The following is a 17,518-nucleotide window of genomic DNA, read 5'->3' as shown; positions in this document are numbered from 1 at the left end:
AGAAAACATGTATTTGCATCTTTATTCCTGTTAACAATCATTTACATCATGTGTTATTGGGTGTGCCTAAAAACAAAAAAGTGAGGCGCACTAGTGCAACCACTACAAGGTTACTCTGGAGCCCTGTGAATGAAGTCTGAGCATACAGTTAATTTGATTTTTTTTTTTTTGCTACTATTTTGGTCACACAAGCACTCTTATTCTAAAATCAAGCTGCTAATTTTTTTAACAAGTTAGGTTTGTGCTGTGATTTAAATGAAGAAAAACATGTATTTGCACCCTTATTCCTGTTTACAACCATGAGCATTTGTTAAACTAGTATTTTGTGCACCTAAAACTATATCATACTTAATATATGGAAGAATTTTGAAATAAGATTAAAGTTTACAAACAATACAGTGGGAGGCAAATTTTATTTTTAGATATTTTTTTGAAAAGGAATCACCATGGTCCCCATTTTGTTAGGGTACATTCTTGTATTCAGTGTGTGTGTTTAACAGTTTTTAAAGGTAAGTAAGGCGGGTAAGGAGCAAACAACTGTTTACATCAACCAGAAGCTGCTGCTGTCATTGTGTATTTAATGTTAACCCATGTAAATTAATATTTCTGGATTTTCCAGTAAGCAGTCTGTACGAGAGCTAGCATAACCTATTATAGCTAACTTAGCTTCGGGGGTACTTTTTTACTTCAGCTAGCAGGTTGCCAGGCAACCATGCGCCCTCATTTTTTTTTTAATTTATTTATTTATTTTTTTACTAATATTTATTAGTTTACTACTTCTGCAAGCTTTCACTCTGTATTTTATTTATTTGGTCTGAGTGGCAAAAAGAGAAAATGTCACAATATTAATCAGTGTTTGAGGAAATGGAACACTTTCTCCTCATCCAATAGGAGTTATTGTTTCACCGCTCTCGTGAAAACTATAAATGACCTGACGCTCACAGGCTCTCACTTCCTCTTTAATAGCCGACAGACGTAGACGGACTTCTCCTCAGCTCTCACTTCGCTCATTTTTTACGACCAATTTACGTGTTTATTTCAGCCGCTGTGCTTATACTGTGAGTGTTTTTAGATTTATAAATCTTTACAGTAAAGAATAGAGAATTTCTGCGACTTTTTATGCCGGTTTCATTCATCGGAACGAGGATGGCGTCGCTACCTCTGGACCTGTGTGTCGTCACACTGTTATTGACTGCGATGACAGCCGGCAAAGGTAAGTTTTAATAATAATACCAAGCTTATAAACCTGCTACCAGTAAGATTTCACATCTACAGCCTCATATAAACGTCCTTTTGTTCTTGGAGCGCGTATCGCCGCGCCCACAGGTGTGTGTTGTTAGGTTTATCAATGTATCGATCATATCTGAGTGACGTCAGAAAACATTACACCTCTCAACCTCCACACCTTTAAAGAGGATTTCACAAGATATACCCCCTCAGAAATGTAATCCAATAAAAGTAATGTAACTATTTGTACTTTAAGTGAGTATTTCTATCTGCTGCTACTTTATACTTCCACTCTACTCCACTTTAGAGGCAACTATTGTACTTTTATTGTACTAACTACATTCATTTGATAACTTCAGTTACTTGTTACTAAAAGAAGTAAAAGTAATTGTACCATACTGTATAAATACTTAATTACAAGTAAAAGTTATGCTTTGTTGACCCCTGTATGACCCTTAGTTACTTCCTTCATAACATACATACAGAACAACTGATGGGTTAAATGAACACATATTCATATCAACAATGTAAATCTTCCATGTGAATCAGTTACTGTAATATACAATGACATCCCCAAGTACGTAAAGAGTACTACTTTTGATACTGTCAATACTTTCTGCTTTTGATTTTACATTTAGGACAGATAGTTAAATGATAACAATAACCCAGAACTATAAAAGTGTATGGAATATGAGATATGATGCTATTTTCTCCAGGCGAGCCGACCTACGGTGCAGTAGGAGGCACCGCCGTCCTCACACCTGACTCGGTGGACGGTCCCATCACCAGCATCGTGTGGAAACACAACGGCGACATGGCCATGAACTGGTACGAAGGAGACGAGGTCGAGTCCTTCCGCCATTTCACAGGTACATTCACACACTTTCACCTGAGATTTAACGGCAGATGGATCTGATCTGATTTAATGATTAGCAAAACCCTTCAATCTTCCCTGATTCTTCTAAGATACCCTTAATTTACTTGTGATACTTGCCAAAAATCCGGATTATAAACACAATTCTAGGTGTTGTTAAAGTGGGAATTTTGTTTGGGGGTCATTTTAAGACATTTGTCTTCAGGTATTTTGCTAAATTAGCCCCAGATTTGTGCTTAATTAATGATTTGCAGGATATTAAATTGTTTAAATGGGTATTCTGCATTGATTTAAGTGTTTAAAACACAATACAGGGGTTTATCCCTCAAAATTAAGGCAATTTTAACATATAGATTAAGATTTTTAGATTATAAAATGTCATAAATGCAACCCCTAAATATCCACCTTAATTGAAAAATAAGAGCCATTTAAAGGTATATTGTAAATTAAAGCATTACTTTTAGGGATGTCCCGTGACAGAACGCAGACGCGCGCGTAGCATTACTCTGGCAAACCTGTGAACAAAGTGTCTGCAGTGTGGGAAACTTCAAATCAGAAAGCGAAAGCAGTCCAACGGCGACATGTAACATCTGCTATACGGCCGTTTTCACTACTCATTTGATACGGCATATACAAAAGAAAAACTCAAAGAATACCACGTGTTCACTCGAGAGTGCAGGCGAGGACACCGAAGCAGCAAACAGTCGCGGGTACTTTCAAAAGTTAAGAGAAATCTCCTCAGCGACATGTCCACAAATATTACAGAGAGGGTCATCAGATGAATCGCTCTGGAAAACCAGCTCATCTCCGTGGTAGAGGATCAGGGTTTTCTTCGTCACCTGGAGTTTTTGAATCTTCTCCAGTATGCCCTACCATCTCTGCATTACATTGATTCCACTTTGGAGTTACAGCGTGCCGTATGTGCACTAGTTTCGTGGGTCTCATCCAGCAGAACATGTAAGACAGGCAACCGAGGAGATGCTGAACGCGTTTGAAATAGACGAGCAACGTCATTTTATGTGACAACGTAAAAAATATGAAAAAACAAAGGATGATATGGAGGCACCAAGCGTGAGCAGCCTGTCACACACTTCAGCTGGCTGTACACGAGGAAGGTGGGGGCCAGTGTTGGAATAGCATATGCAGAATAAGAAAGATATTTGAGTATTTGATAGGTTAACCCCAGATTTGTGCTAAATTGATGGATTTCGGGGTTTCCTGCAAAGACCAATTCAGTTTCCTTTATTGCATAACCATTAACTATTGGATTCACAACGATAATTTCTACTTTTCATACATTTTCTTTACAAACACCGGAACTCTGGATGTCTGGTGTCTGTACATGTTTGTAGATCGCGGCGTGCTAAATACTTCAACTGGAGCGCTGACAATCAAAGGACTGGCTAGAGACGACAGCGGCAGCTACACGCCGGAGATCAACGACAAGGTCAAGGCCACTAAGGAGCTCCGGGTTATCTGTGAGTGGAGGAAAACCTGAATGAAGTCTGGAGAGCGGACGGGGATGGTGTGATTGAGTCTCCTTGTTTTTTCTCTTTCTCTATCAGCTCGTGTCTCCAAACCGTCCCTCTCCAGACAGTGTGACGCTGAGAATAAATACTGTGTCTTCACCTGTGAAGGCAACACCACGGACGCCGAACCAATCACCTTCAGATGGCGTGCCAGTGACTACGTATTTGAGTCATCTAATGTGAATGTGCTCCATATATGGAAGGTATAATGTGTCTGTGATTTACAGGAGCCACTACAATAATAATAACAGCTACAATCACTGAAATATTTGGTATTAATAACACTAACAAAATGACTATAAATATGATGTGTGATGATGATGATGATGTTGATGTTGATGATCATAGGACTTAAGCACGGAAGAAGCATGGAAAACCGTGAGCTCCAGGGCCACGCAGGGATTCCAGACAGACAGCATCGTAAGTAGCAGAGAAGAAGAAGTAGTAAGAAGAGTAAACAGCAGTATAAATGACATAACTGTCTTCTCCCTGATGTTATTGCTGGTAATCTGAGCATGTTGCACATACAAACATGTGTCTGAGCTCAAGTTTAACCATCTTTTCATTCTATAGCATTGGAGTGAGCCATCGTTCAAATGTATGATGGAAAACCCCGTCAGCTACAGTGGCAGTGATGAAGTCATCAACCCTGTCGCCCCCCCTCGTGAGTCAAATATCTGCTTTAACAGCATTTTTTTTAACATTTTAACGTCTTAATTCTGACTTTGTGCTCTCAGAGGTGTTACAATATGTTGAAGTCTTTCATTTTGTTGCAGGGTCCTGGGGATACGTGATATTTATCACAATCATAGTATTAGCAGTACTAGTAATAGTGCTGCCGTGTGTCATCTGTATCGTATACAAATGCAGAAAAGGTGAGTACCCATAAATATTGTTTGTGTTACTTTGAATAACATTACTCAGCGGATGCTCCGGCCGTATCAGATAATATACTGAAGAGCAAGTCTTTCGGTTAAGCTATACGATGGAACAGAGTCTTTAAAAAACATAGAAAGTGTTTAATAACGGAGCCTGAGTGAGAGGAATGAAGGTTCAAGACCAGACAGGCCTCCAGACGTACTGCAGAGACTGTGGTAACACTGGACACTGATAACGTTCCCACAGTGTGAGTCAAAGCGATGGCAAAGCTGGTTGCCTAAGAATCATCACGTTTTTACGTTTCCCACAGTGTCAAACTAATCAGGTGACAGATGTAGATTTATGACGACGGCGTGAACAGGAAATGCTAAACGCTCACTCCTGTCGGGGCTTGACTGCGGGTTTCCCCCGGCCATCTATGATGAAACTGTTAGTGTGGAAACGATGACGGCGTTCTGATTCAGCAAAAAGAAAAAACAGAATTACAAAACATAACATGGGGGTTAATGTTGGACTGCGGTGAGTTACAACATACATGTGTCTGTCTTTAAAACAGGAAGTTGCTGTAAAGGGACGGCACAGGGTAAGAAAATACATCCACTGTACTTCACTTATTTGTCTTCAATAATATACATATAAATGATATCTATTTCTGTGTTCATACATTGTCAAACATGCTTGTATCCAACATTTTTAAATATTTCACATCAGAATTTTTTAATGTATTCAAAGAAGCCTCAACGATGCTGGGCTTCATAAACATGTACACAATGACAAACATTAAGCAGCACCATTCAGACACAAGGCCGTTCAAAGTGCTTCACAGGGGCAGAGAAATACATCAAAAATAAGACATGAAGAAGTTAAAAATTGCATTTGAAAATAAAAATAAGTACATTTATAGTTACGATTACAAAGAAATTGCATTTAAAAGACAATAAAAAGTAAAAAAAAAAAAGCAAATAAATACTTTAAATTACAAAGAAAATGCATTTTAAAGACAATAAAACAAAAGTTAACAGTAATGTTTAAACTCTGATTCAATGAGACAGACCACACTTATGAATCAAATTTACAATGCATATAAATATGAATAAATAAAGCTATTGAACAAAACATTACATAAAGACATTTTACATTGTAGAAAACTATCTGTGTTACCTCGTTTGAATTGAACCTTTTTTAAACAAAAATCCTCTTTTGCGGAGCAGCTTTCTCCACAATATGTAGTTATACTGAGTGGTTTTAGCGACAACTCTTTTTATCATTTCACAGATAAATCAATGATGCTTGAAAATGGCAGAATAACTTTACGAGACCCGACACCGGCTGCGTCTGGAGAGACCGACAACGTAACTGGTGAGTGATGTTATAACAACCCAAAGTGTGTCCAGTGGTGTACATCTATTCACAGTGTGCATAAAGGTCCCATCTTACGCTCATTTTCAGGGTCATAATTGTATTTTGGCCAAACTTGCTGCCATGCAAATGTGTGACATGATGACGCAGTGCGATGTCACAAATTCACAGACGGACTTGCACCAAAATCTAAGCTTAAAATGCTTTTGTGCAGCAGAACTTTATTTAAAATCCCTCAGATTCATCTTGGAAACCACCAAACATTATTCAAAACCGGCTCCATGTTGACGCTCAGTGCTTCAGCGAAGGATGTGAGTACTTCCTCCAATGCAGGCGGTTTCAAAAACCAATTTTCACACGAGATAACTTCCTCTTGTGTTCTTTTTTCAACACGTTTGGTTAATCGAACAAACATTACGCGTGAGCTCCGAGTCTTAAATGTAACTTGTGAGTGACCAAAACACACATTTCTGAAGCTTCACAGCAAAACAGCACTGCAGCATTCTCCCAAACAACTGAAGTAGCTGGAGAATTGTTTTAAAATGTAAAAAAAACAACAACTGAAAAAGCCTTAAAATCAGTCTCAATAGATCGTGTGGTGTAATCCAAGTTTTCAGCAGCTGCAAAATCTAAATCTACGCTGAAATCTCTCAGTAACGCCTCAGTTTAAATCATTTTACGTTTCTTTGTGGGTTGTTTTGACGGCAGGAAACTGACAGGTTTCATTATTTCACAGAGGGATCAGCGTTGCTTCAAAATGGAACTGAACACACCAATCATGTAACCGGTGAGTAAAACGTTGTCTCACCTGATCTGAATGATGATATGAATCCGCAACAGGGAGAGTCAGAGTGTTACAGACGTGTTCTGATTTGACAGAGACTCCTTCGATGACTGCGGTGAAAGAAACACCCGCACGTGATAAGACTGGTGAGTAAACCCTTATCGTGCCAAACAGGTGTGACGGCCACGTGGCAGCCATGTTTGTTTTCTCGACCATTTTGACCATGCGGATGACTCATTTGCCGTCTCTGTATTACTTTACAGAGCTGCTGTCAGTGATTTCTGAAACATCTGAGCCGGACTCGACAGCTGCTGCGAGGGAGGAAACAGGTGAGGAATATTGTAAACTACTCCATACTTAGTTAGAGAATAGACAAGAAGCAGAAGTCTGTCTTCAGAGGGCAGTGGGTAAGATCGCCGACGCTGTCTTGAATTATGAACGTGACAAATCTTTTATCATTTGAAAGAGGACTCAGCTGGGAAGACAAATGGCCCAGAAGCCCTCAGCCGGGAGGAGCCGCCAGAGGACCAACCACCAGCAGACGACGACAGAGCAGATGTACCTTTGACTCCTTCTCGAAAAAACTCTACTTATTATCAATTAACAAGTTCTGTGTAGGTCAGTATGAAGTCTGAGGGGTTAAATCTCCGTGGCTGCTGTGACCTGCAGTGTTTTTATGACCATTCTCAAGAAAGGTACTACAGGGGAAAGTTTATGAAGGATTTTCAGCCCTTTGTCAGGCCACTAAACAGCCAGAATGTGTTTGCCTGTATTCACTACAGCGCTGGTGATGGGTCGGGACTCAGAAAGGTTGAGAATCACTGAACTAAAGAACCTTTTTGGTCTCATGTAGGGGTAGGCCGTCTGGCCAATGATAATGACGTTTATATTCTCTCTCTCTCCATATATATATATGTATCTCTACAATTTGTAAGGATGCATTCAAGACCACAACCAAAAAACCACAACCCACCCACAGTCTTACGCAGTATCTACATTAAGATGTTCCTGTTTGTGAGCATTATGAATATAAGTGCCGCTGTGCCTGACTTATACCAGCTGCGATGACGCATTTCAACTCGTAGAGTTCTCATTTCAGCAGCACAAAAGTGCAGCTCTGTGCTGTTTTTCATACGATTTCAAATTTCTGATTCCTGTAGCTCCTTCCTCTTTTTTCTTTAATGTCATTAACTGCAGCTCCTGTCCAGTGTCATAATGAGAGAGGATCAAGCTGTGAGCTTTTTGGTTTCAAAAGGTGTGTTTTGAGTCAGAAAATTGAAAACAAAGAAAGAGTCAATACTGCAAATGTCTTGTGGGAAAGACTTTCAAATGAAAGCGTGGTAGTCTAGGTTGTTATATTTTGGTTACTTTCAGACCCAGAAGCAGAGACACGAGGCTCGGTGTTGAGTAAAAAAAAAGTTTATTTCAACGATGAGATGAATGATGAAGACGAGGGCAGTCAGGTGAACAGGTGGAGACGAGATACTGTACTGAAAAAACTAAAACCATCAGCAGCATGTGAAGAAAAAGCAGTTTTGTATCAAGTTGCTGAGATATCCACTGAAGTTAGCATGCTAACCAGTTAGCCTCAGCCCTTCACAGTCCGATGCAGTTAGCCTTTACTCAGGGAGATCCTCTGGTGATCATCTGGACCAGTTAAAGTTTGCGGGGATACTTGAGAGGAAGGAGCTGCAGTAATCAATACGAGATGTAATCAATGACAACGGCAAAGACGAGTAATAGTCCTTAGTTGAAAATTCTTAGTAATATTTAACACAACGTCTTTACTTTTACTTCAGTACATTTAGTAGCTTTTTGAACATGTGTTTTCAGGCTTGTGTTTGACTGAAAGCAGCTCTCAGGTACCAAACGGTTCTAGAATAGAAGCTTTTGTTGGACTGAACCTCCTGCTGCAGAGTTTAAACACCATGTGCTGAAGTGAAAGTGCCTCTTCAACCAAAACAATGGTGCAAAATCTTCCCTGTGACACACTAATGCTGCCTGCAACGCCAAAGTGTTTCTATACAATATATACAACTGTGTTACAATCATTTCATCGCATATCAAGTTAAGTGCTAATCTTTGATATATATATCTGCAGCACATGCACTGTTATGTTGAATAACTAAAAAGTATTTGTCATTTAAGTAGCAGACAGAAATCCAAGTAAATGTTACACAGAGCCTGAACCAAACATGAAACACTCAACCGATGAGAGGAGCTTTTTAAAGAGAACACGCCAAAAAGAAGAAGATGAAGATGTATTTTTGACCTTGATGTTACATATCAGTGAGAAGTGTTTGGTTGTTGGATGAGCACAACCTTTTTATTTATAAATGTCCCCATGAATGTAGTTTAGATCTTTATATTTGCTTTTCTGTGTTGCATAGTGTTATTTTATGAGACGTCTCTCTGCTGCTGCTGCAAGTTCCTTTTCTGTCCACCAGAGGTCCTCACACACTCTTAAAACTGCACCCTGGTGAGGCAGCTGTGCTTCCTTTTATTTATTATGTGTACGTGTGTGTATGAAGATGGATGACACGGTGACTGTGCAGGTTTATTTAAAAAGACTTTAGGCTCATTAGATGCGATGAAGACAAATATACAGATGTATAACAGGTGAAGGAAGAAAATGGATCAAACAAAAAGATCATTAAAAGCACAACATTTTGTTTTTGTTCATAAGTTCTCTCAAAAAGGAAGATAAAGGTGTTTTTTTTAAACACTTTTTTACGACAGATTTCAAGACCTTTCTTGCCGTTCATCTTTATACGCACTCTCAGTTCCATTACTTTTATTTATTTTGTTTTTAAATTTGTCTTATGAAAATGTGAAGCCATTATGTATTTGTGTGTTTTTGAAGCTCTGTATGTACGATATGCGTTTGCACATTTCCTTGTTTGAAGACTGTAACGAGCACTCATCACTGTATGAACTACAGTACATGGAAAATATGCTTGACTGCTTTATACTGACATGAACAGCTCATATTGAATATTATCACGCTGCTTTGAGCCTTTTACTGCCGATGTTTCACACATTTTCACACTCTTTCAAGCCTTTTCAAAGCTCATCTTCCAGATAGAAACTCTATTCAAACTCATGCAAGGTTGTATTCATCTTTCAAATCCCATTAAAACTTTTGAAAAATATTCAGTTTTTTTAAAGCGTTGTCTCATCGCAATTATGTTATTATTAGGTAAAAGTCAAATCTATAAACCTCACTTTCCCTAACCCTTCAGTCTGCCACTGTTTGTTGAGAAACTGTGAGTCCCATTGAGCCATGATGTGAGCCACGAGAGCAGGGTTTTATGCATTGGTGGTTCAGTGGTAGAATTCTCGCCTGCCACGCGGGAGGCCCGGGTTCGATTCCCGGCCAATGCAACACACTTTTTCCTTCAGTCCCTTTGAGCCACATACTCACTATGCTGCAGCAGTAGAAGGTGTACAGACAGAAAGACGTGGCCAATGTAACGCACATACCCCTGTCAACTGGACTGTATGACAGCAGAATGAGTTTTTGGACAGAGACAGCAGTAAAGGAACTTTTTTTTAGCACCCCAAAGCATAGAAGGTGTGCAGGCAGAAAGACATGCACACTGTCCAAGAGTCGACTTCGGCCAATGAAGCTGGTACTGATACAAAGGGGCATGCCAACGCAGAGCTTTGGCAAAAAAAAAACTCCACATCGTCCACAAAAGGTCCAGCCAACTTTTGCAATACTGTAACCTGACCTCAACTCGCAAGGGTTGATTCATGGCCAATAACATGACAGCAGAATGAGACAGCAGTAAAGAAACTTTTTTGGGCAAGGGGTGGAGGAAAACCCGTCAACAACCCATCAGACGAAAATTGACTGTTCAGGTTAAAGAGTGTTTACAGTTTTCTCAGTCACTTTTTTGCAGCAGAATTAATTTTGGACTGACACAGCAGTCAAAATGTGAGCACTCAAGCATTGGTGGTTCAGTGGTAGAATTCTCGCCTGCCACGCGGGAGGCCCGGGTTCGATTCCCGGCCAATGCAACAAGCTTTTACTCAATATGCTGCAGCATCAGACGGTGTACAGGCTGAAATACATGCACAAATTCCAAGCATGCGCTTCGACCAATGAGCCTGGTACTGTCATAACTAGGCGTGCCAACACAGAGCTTTGGCAAAAAAAAAAAACCTCATAGTCATCTATGTCGCCCAAAAAAGGTCCAGCCAACTTTTGCAATACTGCAATCTAACCTCAACACACAGGGGTTGATTCCCAGTGAATGCGAAGCACTTATCTGTCACCACACTGTATGACAGCAGAACTAATCTTTGGACAGAGACAGCAGTAAAGAAACTTTTCTCAGGCAAGGGGTGGAGGGAAACCTGTCAAACAACCCATCAGATGAAAAGTGACTGTTCAGATTAAAGGAGCATTTGCAATTTTCTCAGTCATGGTTAATAACATTTTAAGCATTGGTGGTTCAGTGGTAGAATTCTCGCCTGCCACGCGGGAGGCCCGGGTTCGATTCCCGGCCAATGCAACAAGCTTTTACTCAATATGCTGCAGCATCAGAGGGTGTACAGGCTGAAATACATGCACAAATTCCAAGCATGCAGTTCAACCAATGAGCCTGGTACTGTCATAACAAAGGCGTGCCAACACAGAGCTTTGGCAAAAAAAAAAAAACCTCATAAAAAACCTCTATGTCGCCCAAAAAAGATCCAGCCAACTTTTGCAATACCGCAATCTAACCTCAACACGCAGGGGTTGATTCCCAGTGAATGCGCAGCACTTATCTGTCACTGTACTGTATGACAGCAGAACAAATCTTTGGACAGAGACAGCAGTAAAGAAACTTTTCGTGGGCAAGGGGTGGAGGGAAACCTGTCAAACAACCCATCAGATGAAAAGTGACTGTTCAGATTAAAGGAGCATTTGCAATTTTGTCAGTCATGGTTTACAACATTTTAAGCATTGGTGGTTCAGTGGTAGAATTCTCGCCTGCCACGCGGGAGGCCCGGGTTCGATTCCCGGCCAATGCAACAAGCTTTTACTCAATATGCTGCAGCATCAGAGGGTGTACAGGCTGAAATACATGCACAAATTCCAAGCATGCAGTTCAACCAATGAGCCTGGTACTGTCATAACAAAGGCGTGCCAACACAGAGCTTTGGCAAAAAAAAAACAACCTCATAGTCATCTATGTCGCCCAAAAAAGGTCCAGCCAACTTTTGCAATACCGCAATCTAACCTCAACAAACAAGGGTTAATTCCCAAAGCACTTATCTGTCACCATATTGTATGACAGCAGAACTAATCTTTGGACAGAGACAGCAGAAAATAAACTTTTTTTGGACAAGGGGTGGAGGGAAACCCATCAAACAACCCATCAGATGAAAAGTGACTGTTCAGATTAAAGGACTATTTGCAATTTTCTCAGTCATGGTTAATAACATTTTAAGCATTGGTGGTTCAGTGGTAGAATTCTCGCCTGCCACGCGGGAGGCCCGGGTTCGATTCCTGGCCAATGAAACACTCTTTTCCTTACCTCACTTTACGGCACATACTCACTTGTTGTGGCTCAATTCAGGGCCTGCATTTGTAGGCCAATTCCAAGGCTTCCTTCAAATTCAGCCTTCTTTTTTGGGGACATTGCGTGGCGTAGATCGCTACAGTAAGTCAAAAACTAAACTAAGTGAAAAGTCAAAAAACAATTTTTTTCACCAACGACAAACACCAATTGACCAAGGTAGCTATTGTCTTACGGGAATACAGCAGGTTGTAGCTCAGGCTCTCTGGCTCCTGCAGTTCACGGCCACCCACTGGCATCCGCAAGCAGGTAGCCTCAGGTTTGGCGCCCCACACACTGGCGAGGAGAAGGGGAGATTATTAGGGAGGGAGGCACCTAAAGAGGGCAAACAAAACACAACACAAAACACACCCACAGTACTGGGGCTGTAACACAATGTATGAAAAAATGCCTTTCTGTGCCAAATCAACCCTGGGGCTTAAAATGGCAATCCTAGCACCAAGCCTCACAAGAGACGATCCAAACTGTAACCCCAGTCACACTGCCTGTTCAAGAATAAAGTTAATGTGATGAATATTTGAATTAAACAGTTGGTTTATTGATGGTGTAGTCATCAGAGTTTTTACAGTGTTTTCCTGTGGCTCGTCCTGGTACAGCAAATGATGATGATGATGATGATGGTGATGGAGCAGCAACTGGCAAAACACAAAAAGGAAGCAAGTTTGTAAATATGTTGACATTCTTGTGTTTTTATCTGTATTTCTTTTATGCCATGCAAGTCCCCCACACCCCCTGCACCATTTTAGTGTAAATATGTCCCCGCACATTGAATTAATGACAACAAAATTGAATTTAATTGAGTAAAACTATGCATAGAAAGACATGAAAGATAGAAGAAAAAAAAAAAGTGGTCGTGTGTATCTTGCGTGTGATGTTAACATAAGTGTTTGGTCATGGAAGTGAAATTGAACTGAGAGAAACGCATGACGTTATGCTGATTAAAACCAAAAAATAATATATGAATCCAAATACTCTATTACATATATGCAAGTGTGCCACGGAAATAATAACCAACTGTATTAGATGCTAGCATTAATAACGTCAGTAAGTTTTTACCATGTTGTTGTGTAAGTTAACGCGACGTGCCGCTAAGTGAAACGGCTAAAAAGTTCGATGTAATTCAACATACAAAACTCCGAGATTCGCCTGGACAACGTTCATCTCTGTCCATTGTTTATCTAGTCCTTCTTCACTTACCTTTGTTGGTCGAAACAAGTGCAACATCGTTTGTTTGCTTGATTTCTTCTCCAGTCACTGAATGAAGCTGTTACAGCACCACAAAGCTTCAGTGGCTGGAAGGCGCATTACATCTGTAGTGGTTTAGCACTACCATACAGAATGACTGGGAAACGGTTTAGGGCGGTTTAGCTAAGCAATTCGCGGCGGCCACCTTGGAGGCATGGATTCGATTCCCAGCCAGTGCAACATGCTTTTTCCTTCACTCACTTTAAGGGATGTATGCTGCAGCATCAGAGGGTGTACAGGCTGAAAGATATGCACAAAGTCCAAGCGTCCATTTAACCAATGAGCCTGGTACTGTGATAACAGAGGCGTGCTAACACAGAGTTTTGGCAAAAAACCCCAAACCTCATAGTCGTACATGTCGCCCAAAAAAGGTTCAGCCAACTTTTGCAATACCGCAATCTAACCTCAACACACAGGGGTTGATTTCCAGCCAATGCAAAGCACTTATCTGTCACCGCACTGTATGACAGCAGAACTAATCTTTGGACAGAGACAGCAGAAAATAAACTTTTTTTGGACAAGGGGTGGAGGGAAACCCATCAAACAACCCATCAGATGAAAAGTGACCGTTCAGGTTAAAGGAGCATTTGCATGTTTTTTGAGTCTCAAAAGTGGAATATCAAGCATTGGTGGTTCAGTGGTAGAATTCTCGCCTGCCACGCGGGAGGCCCGGGTTCGATTCCCGGCCAATGCATCACCCTTTTCCTCAGTACTGGTCACTGAGCTGCAGCAATAGAGAGTATCCAAGCAGGAAGACATGCAGACTGTGAACTTTTACATATTCACAAGAAGTCAATATTCCCGCATGGAGGACCTGTCAGTCACATTCGATGATGTCACGGTATTGCCTTTGTCGACGGCGAGGAACTTAACATAATCCTCGACGACAGACTGTCCTGCAACGCTAACGTCACTGCTGGGGCCCCTTCCTGCAGATCTGCCCTCTAATACAGCCACAGACACCAATTAACCAAGGTAACTTTTGTCTTACGGGAAAACGGCAGGTTGTAGCTCAGGCTCTCTGGCTCCTGCTGTTCACGGCCGTCCATTGGCATCCGCAGCACCTTATACCACCCAGCCTGAGTGGCAGGTAGCGTCAGGTGTGGCGCCCCACATACTGGTGAGGAGAAGGGGAGAGTATTAGGGTGGCACCCAAACTGAAACCACAGTCACACTGCCTGTTCAATAATAAAGTTAATGTGATGAATATCTGAATTAAACAGTTGGTTTATTGATGGTGTAATCATCACATTTTTTACAGTGTTGGAACCATTTAAAAAACCAAACATTTTTCTTAGTGTTATTTTTGACAAGTTTAACGTCACGTGATGTCTGCCCATGTTTGGCCTTCCGCTATTGGCTGCTGCTTAATTGAAGGTGCCACAATGTCCGGAGGTCACAAGTCCGCACGTCTGAAATACGCGTCAATCCGCAGTTCTTACTGTTTATTTTGACTCAGTCTTAAAGTTAATGTTTCACAGTTGCACTTTGGACTTTAAATCGGTTTTAAATCAAGTTTCGTCGATGAAAGAGGAGCTGCTGGCGACGTTTTCCGGCCGCTCACTTTTCAGGGGACTTCAGATTTAACAAGGCAGCACGGATGGAGAAAAATGCTACAACATGTGGTTAAATCAGCGAAGTTCTTGCGGACAGTTGGTGAGTTACCATCAAGTTATTACAACAACGTTCATCAACCATGTTTAGTAAGTTTTGTGGCTTTCATTTTCCGTGTAAAAGTGCTAATGTAAGCTAGCTAAATTGTGTCTGTTTGCTCATTTGAAGTGCGTCACATTGGTGCTGTGTAGCAGCTAGCTTAAAAGCTAAACTTTTGATTCACAGCTGACGGACTCATTTAGTCAATTTACGTATTTATTACGTATTTATTAACATGGGCCGAATTTTTCCTCGGTTTTGAAAGTAGCAGTGTGGCTATTCTTGACAGCCAAATATCAGCTTCATTGAAGTATTCGTAGCGTGGAAGATGAAATCTCATGTTATTCCTGTGAACTTCGTAGAGAGGATGGGAAGCTGCGCACCGGGAGGGACAGTGATGTTACAGAGTATATACCACATTAGCTGAACTATTTTGCTTTTAAATGCAGTTTGTTGTTGTTTCTTTCGGTCTGGCTAATTTGTGTAGAAGTCAGAGGCAGATAGCTTAAAAGCTAAAGTGTAGCCGAAAATGTAATGAACGCATTTCAGATGTGCAGACAGTGAAAATGAAAGTGCATGGACGGAGTGGTGACTGTAGGTCAGAGGTCATCAGGCTGGGCGGTAGAAGCGCTTTGCTTCCCTCTGGTGTGCACTGAGGTTTATTACCTTGCAATCAATATGGAAGTGTGAGATGTAGAATAAAACGCTGCGATTTTTAAAATGAGGACATATAGGACTATTAGTGGATGTTTTGTTGATATCAAAATCAAATCTGAATGTGGATCTCTGCTCATATAACAAGATAAAACCACTGATCCATGTGCCCCTTATGTGTGAACGTGTATAAACTGTTCCGGCGGGAGAGAACTGGAAGCCTCGTTGGCGCAGTAGGCAGCGCGTCAGTCTCATAATCTGAAGGTCGTGAGTTCGAGCCTCACACGGGGCATGTGTTTTGCGACTTTATTGTCTGTATCTGGTACATGGAAGAGGCTGACGACAAGCAACTTTTTCTGCGGACCGATGTGTGTATGTTGAACGTTTCTTTTCAAATGGCACTAGTGTAAAAAAAAAACCCTCCTTCACATTACAGGCGTTTGGTAACATCCTCCCACAAATAATACTGCTGTAATCATATTCAGAGCAGGTATCTTTTTCTATGCGAAAGAAACATCTGTGTGGTTACCACGGCCTCATTTCTTCAGGGTTTCACTGGCAGAGTCAACAACGTGTAAAATAAAAATGGCCTTGATTAGATTCGCAGTTTCGTAGGTTAGGTGATGAAGAGGCGGCTGGATATGTTTAAGCTAACAGAACTGACATGACAGCGGACGTTATCATCAGTGGAGTTACAAGACAGCCTCGCAGGCCATATTCATTGTAGCTAAATAAAGGTGATAGTAAGACATTTTTAAATACCAATTTTAAGACTTCACACACAGCCCGGCTAGCTCAGTCGGTAGAGCATGAGACTCTTAATCTCAGGGTCGTGGGTTCGAGCCCCACGTTGGGCGCACAACTTTTTTCCTGCTGTACACAGATTTTATTTTTCTCAGTGTAGTTATTCTTTGCACAGGCACACACAGCAACAGTTGGAATTATGAATGGATTAATTAATGGATAATGCTTGATTAATGTTTTAGCACTTGACTGTTGTGATTTTGATATGCAATGTGTAGCTCTCAGGTGAATTTGTGTGTATAAAGTTCATATCTGACTGTGCTTGAGAATGAAAACACAAACTATGTGGACAGATTTAACATATTTGTCAACAGGCTCCTGCTTTTGAATCTGTTGTCACACATTATATGTATGGAAGTAACCCTACTTATTCTAACACGCCCCTTATTGTGTCATGTGAGCATTGGTGGTTCAGTGGTAGAATTCTCGCCTGCCACGCGGGAGGCCCGGGTTCGATTCCCGGCCAATGCAACACTCCTTTTTAGACTTCCATGTATTATTTCCACTTAGTGTCATATATTCTGATATTTTGGAACACAGAGATTGTTTGTGTGAATGTACAAAGAATGTGCCACTGTGAGCTTTTTATTTTAAAGTAAACTCAGAATAAAGGTAGATGGATCGTGGTTACAGTTAGAATGACGTAGTCTAGAAAAGGATGATTTTTAAATGGAAACTATGTATTCTCTGCGGTTGGCCGAGAGTTCATGACCATTGGAGTAGAGTGGTGAAAAAGGTTATTCACTCCCCGTCGGGGAATCGAACCCCGGTCTCCCGCGTGACAGGCGGGGATACTCACCACTATACTAACGAGGAGATGTTTGCCAAGAAAACATGCTTCAAATTTAGAATGTACCGCCCATGTTGCTGCAGCATAGCAAGTACGTGCCTAGTCACAGACTAATATCTCTTAGAGATATCGTCACAACGAAAGCTCACC

At 41.0% G+C, this 17,518-nt stretch overlaps 1 protein-coding gene and 9 non-coding genes across 10 annotated transcripts; 9 read left to right on the top strand and 1 right to left on the bottom strand.

Annotated features, from left to right (window-relative positions):
• The first annotated feature begins 822 nt into the window (after positions 1 to 822).
• LOC115576760 (uncharacterized) lies at positions 823 to 9,804 on the top strand. Its single transcript, XM_030409323.1, has 13 exons — positions 823 to 1,213; positions 1,944 to 2,096; positions 3,454 to 3,579; positions 3,667 to 3,833; positions 3,979 to 4,050; positions 4,204 to 4,294; positions 4,407 to 4,505; positions 5,066 to 5,092; positions 5,785 to 5,868; positions 6,605 to 6,655; positions 6,748 to 6,798; positions 6,916 to 6,981; positions 7,119 to 9,804. Exons 1-13 carry the CDS (start codon positions 1,120 to 1,122, stop codon positions 7,268 to 7,270), a joined length of 1,233 nt encoding a protein of 410 aa, XP_030265183.1. The 5' UTR covers positions 823 to 1,119; the 3' UTR covers positions 7,271 to 9,804.
• A 161-nt stretch (positions 9,805 to 9,965) lies between these two features.
• On the top strand, positions 9,966 to 10,036 carry trnag-gcc (transfer RNA glycine (anticodon GCC)). Its single transcript has one exon. It is a non-coding gene; the product is annotated as a tRNA-Gly (tRNA).
• A 568-nt stretch (positions 10,037 to 10,604) lies between these two features.
• On the top strand, positions 10,605 to 10,675 carry trnag-gcc (transfer RNA glycine (anticodon GCC)). The gene has a single exon. It is a non-coding gene; the product is annotated as a tRNA-Gly (tRNA).
• Positions 10,676 to 11,101: 426 nt separating this feature from the next.
• Positions 11,102 to 11,172, top strand: trnag-gcc (transfer RNA glycine (anticodon GCC)). The gene has a single exon. It is a non-coding gene; the product is annotated as a tRNA-Gly (tRNA).
• A 431-nt stretch (positions 11,173 to 11,603) lies between these two features.
• trnag-gcc (transfer RNA glycine (anticodon GCC)) lies at positions 11,604 to 11,674 on the top strand. The gene has a single exon. It is a non-coding gene; the product is annotated as a tRNA-Gly (tRNA).
• Positions 11,675 to 14,090: 2,416 nt separating this feature from the next.
• Positions 14,091 to 14,161, top strand: trnag-gcc (transfer RNA glycine (anticodon GCC)). Its single transcript has one exon. It is a non-coding gene; the product is annotated as a tRNA-Gly (tRNA).
• Positions 14,162 to 15,993: 1,832 nt separating this feature from the next.
• On the top strand, positions 15,994 to 16,066 carry trnam-cau (transfer RNA methionine (anticodon CAU)). Its single transcript has one exon. It is a non-coding gene; the product is annotated as a tRNA-Met (tRNA).
• A 492-nt stretch (positions 16,067 to 16,558) lies between these two features.
• On the top strand, positions 16,559 to 16,631 carry trnak-cuu (transfer RNA lysine (anticodon CUU)). The gene has a single exon. It is a non-coding gene; the product is annotated as a tRNA-Lys (tRNA).
• Positions 16,632 to 16,978: 347 nt separating this feature from the next.
• Positions 16,979 to 17,049, top strand: trnag-gcc (transfer RNA glycine (anticodon GCC)). Its single transcript has one exon. It is a non-coding gene; the product is annotated as a tRNA-Gly (tRNA).
• Positions 17,050 to 17,322: 273 nt separating this feature from the next.
• Positions 17,323 to 17,394, bottom strand: trnad-guc (transfer RNA aspartic acid (anticodon GUC)). The gene has a single exon. It is a non-coding gene; the product is annotated as a tRNA-Asp (tRNA).
• Between the last annotated feature and the right edge of the window lie 124 nt (positions 17,395 to 17,518).

This window comes from Sparus aurata, chromosome 24, assembly GCF_900880675.1.
Source record: "Sparus aurata chromosome 24, fSpaAur1.1, whole genome shotgun sequence".
NCBI lineage: Eukaryota > Metazoa > Chordata > Actinopteri > Spariformes > Sparidae > Sparus > Sparus aurata.
This window is presented reverse-complemented; position numbering and strand designations above follow the sequence as displayed.

Bases quoted from the DNA above. Each gene is read 5' to 3' on its own strand.
- LOC115576760 (XM_030409323.1), top strand. From the start codon at position 1,120: ATGCCGGTTTCATTCATCGGAACGAGGATGGCGTCGCTACCTCTGGAC. The intron at 4,506-5,065 runs GTGAGTACCCAT...TCTTTAAAACAG, and splicing joins CGTATACAAATGCAGAAAAG to GAAGTTGCTGTAAAGGGACG. The intron at 6,656-6,747 runs GTGAGTAAAACG...CTGATTTGACAG, and splicing joins ACACACCAATCATGTAACCG to AGACTCCTTCGATGACTGCG.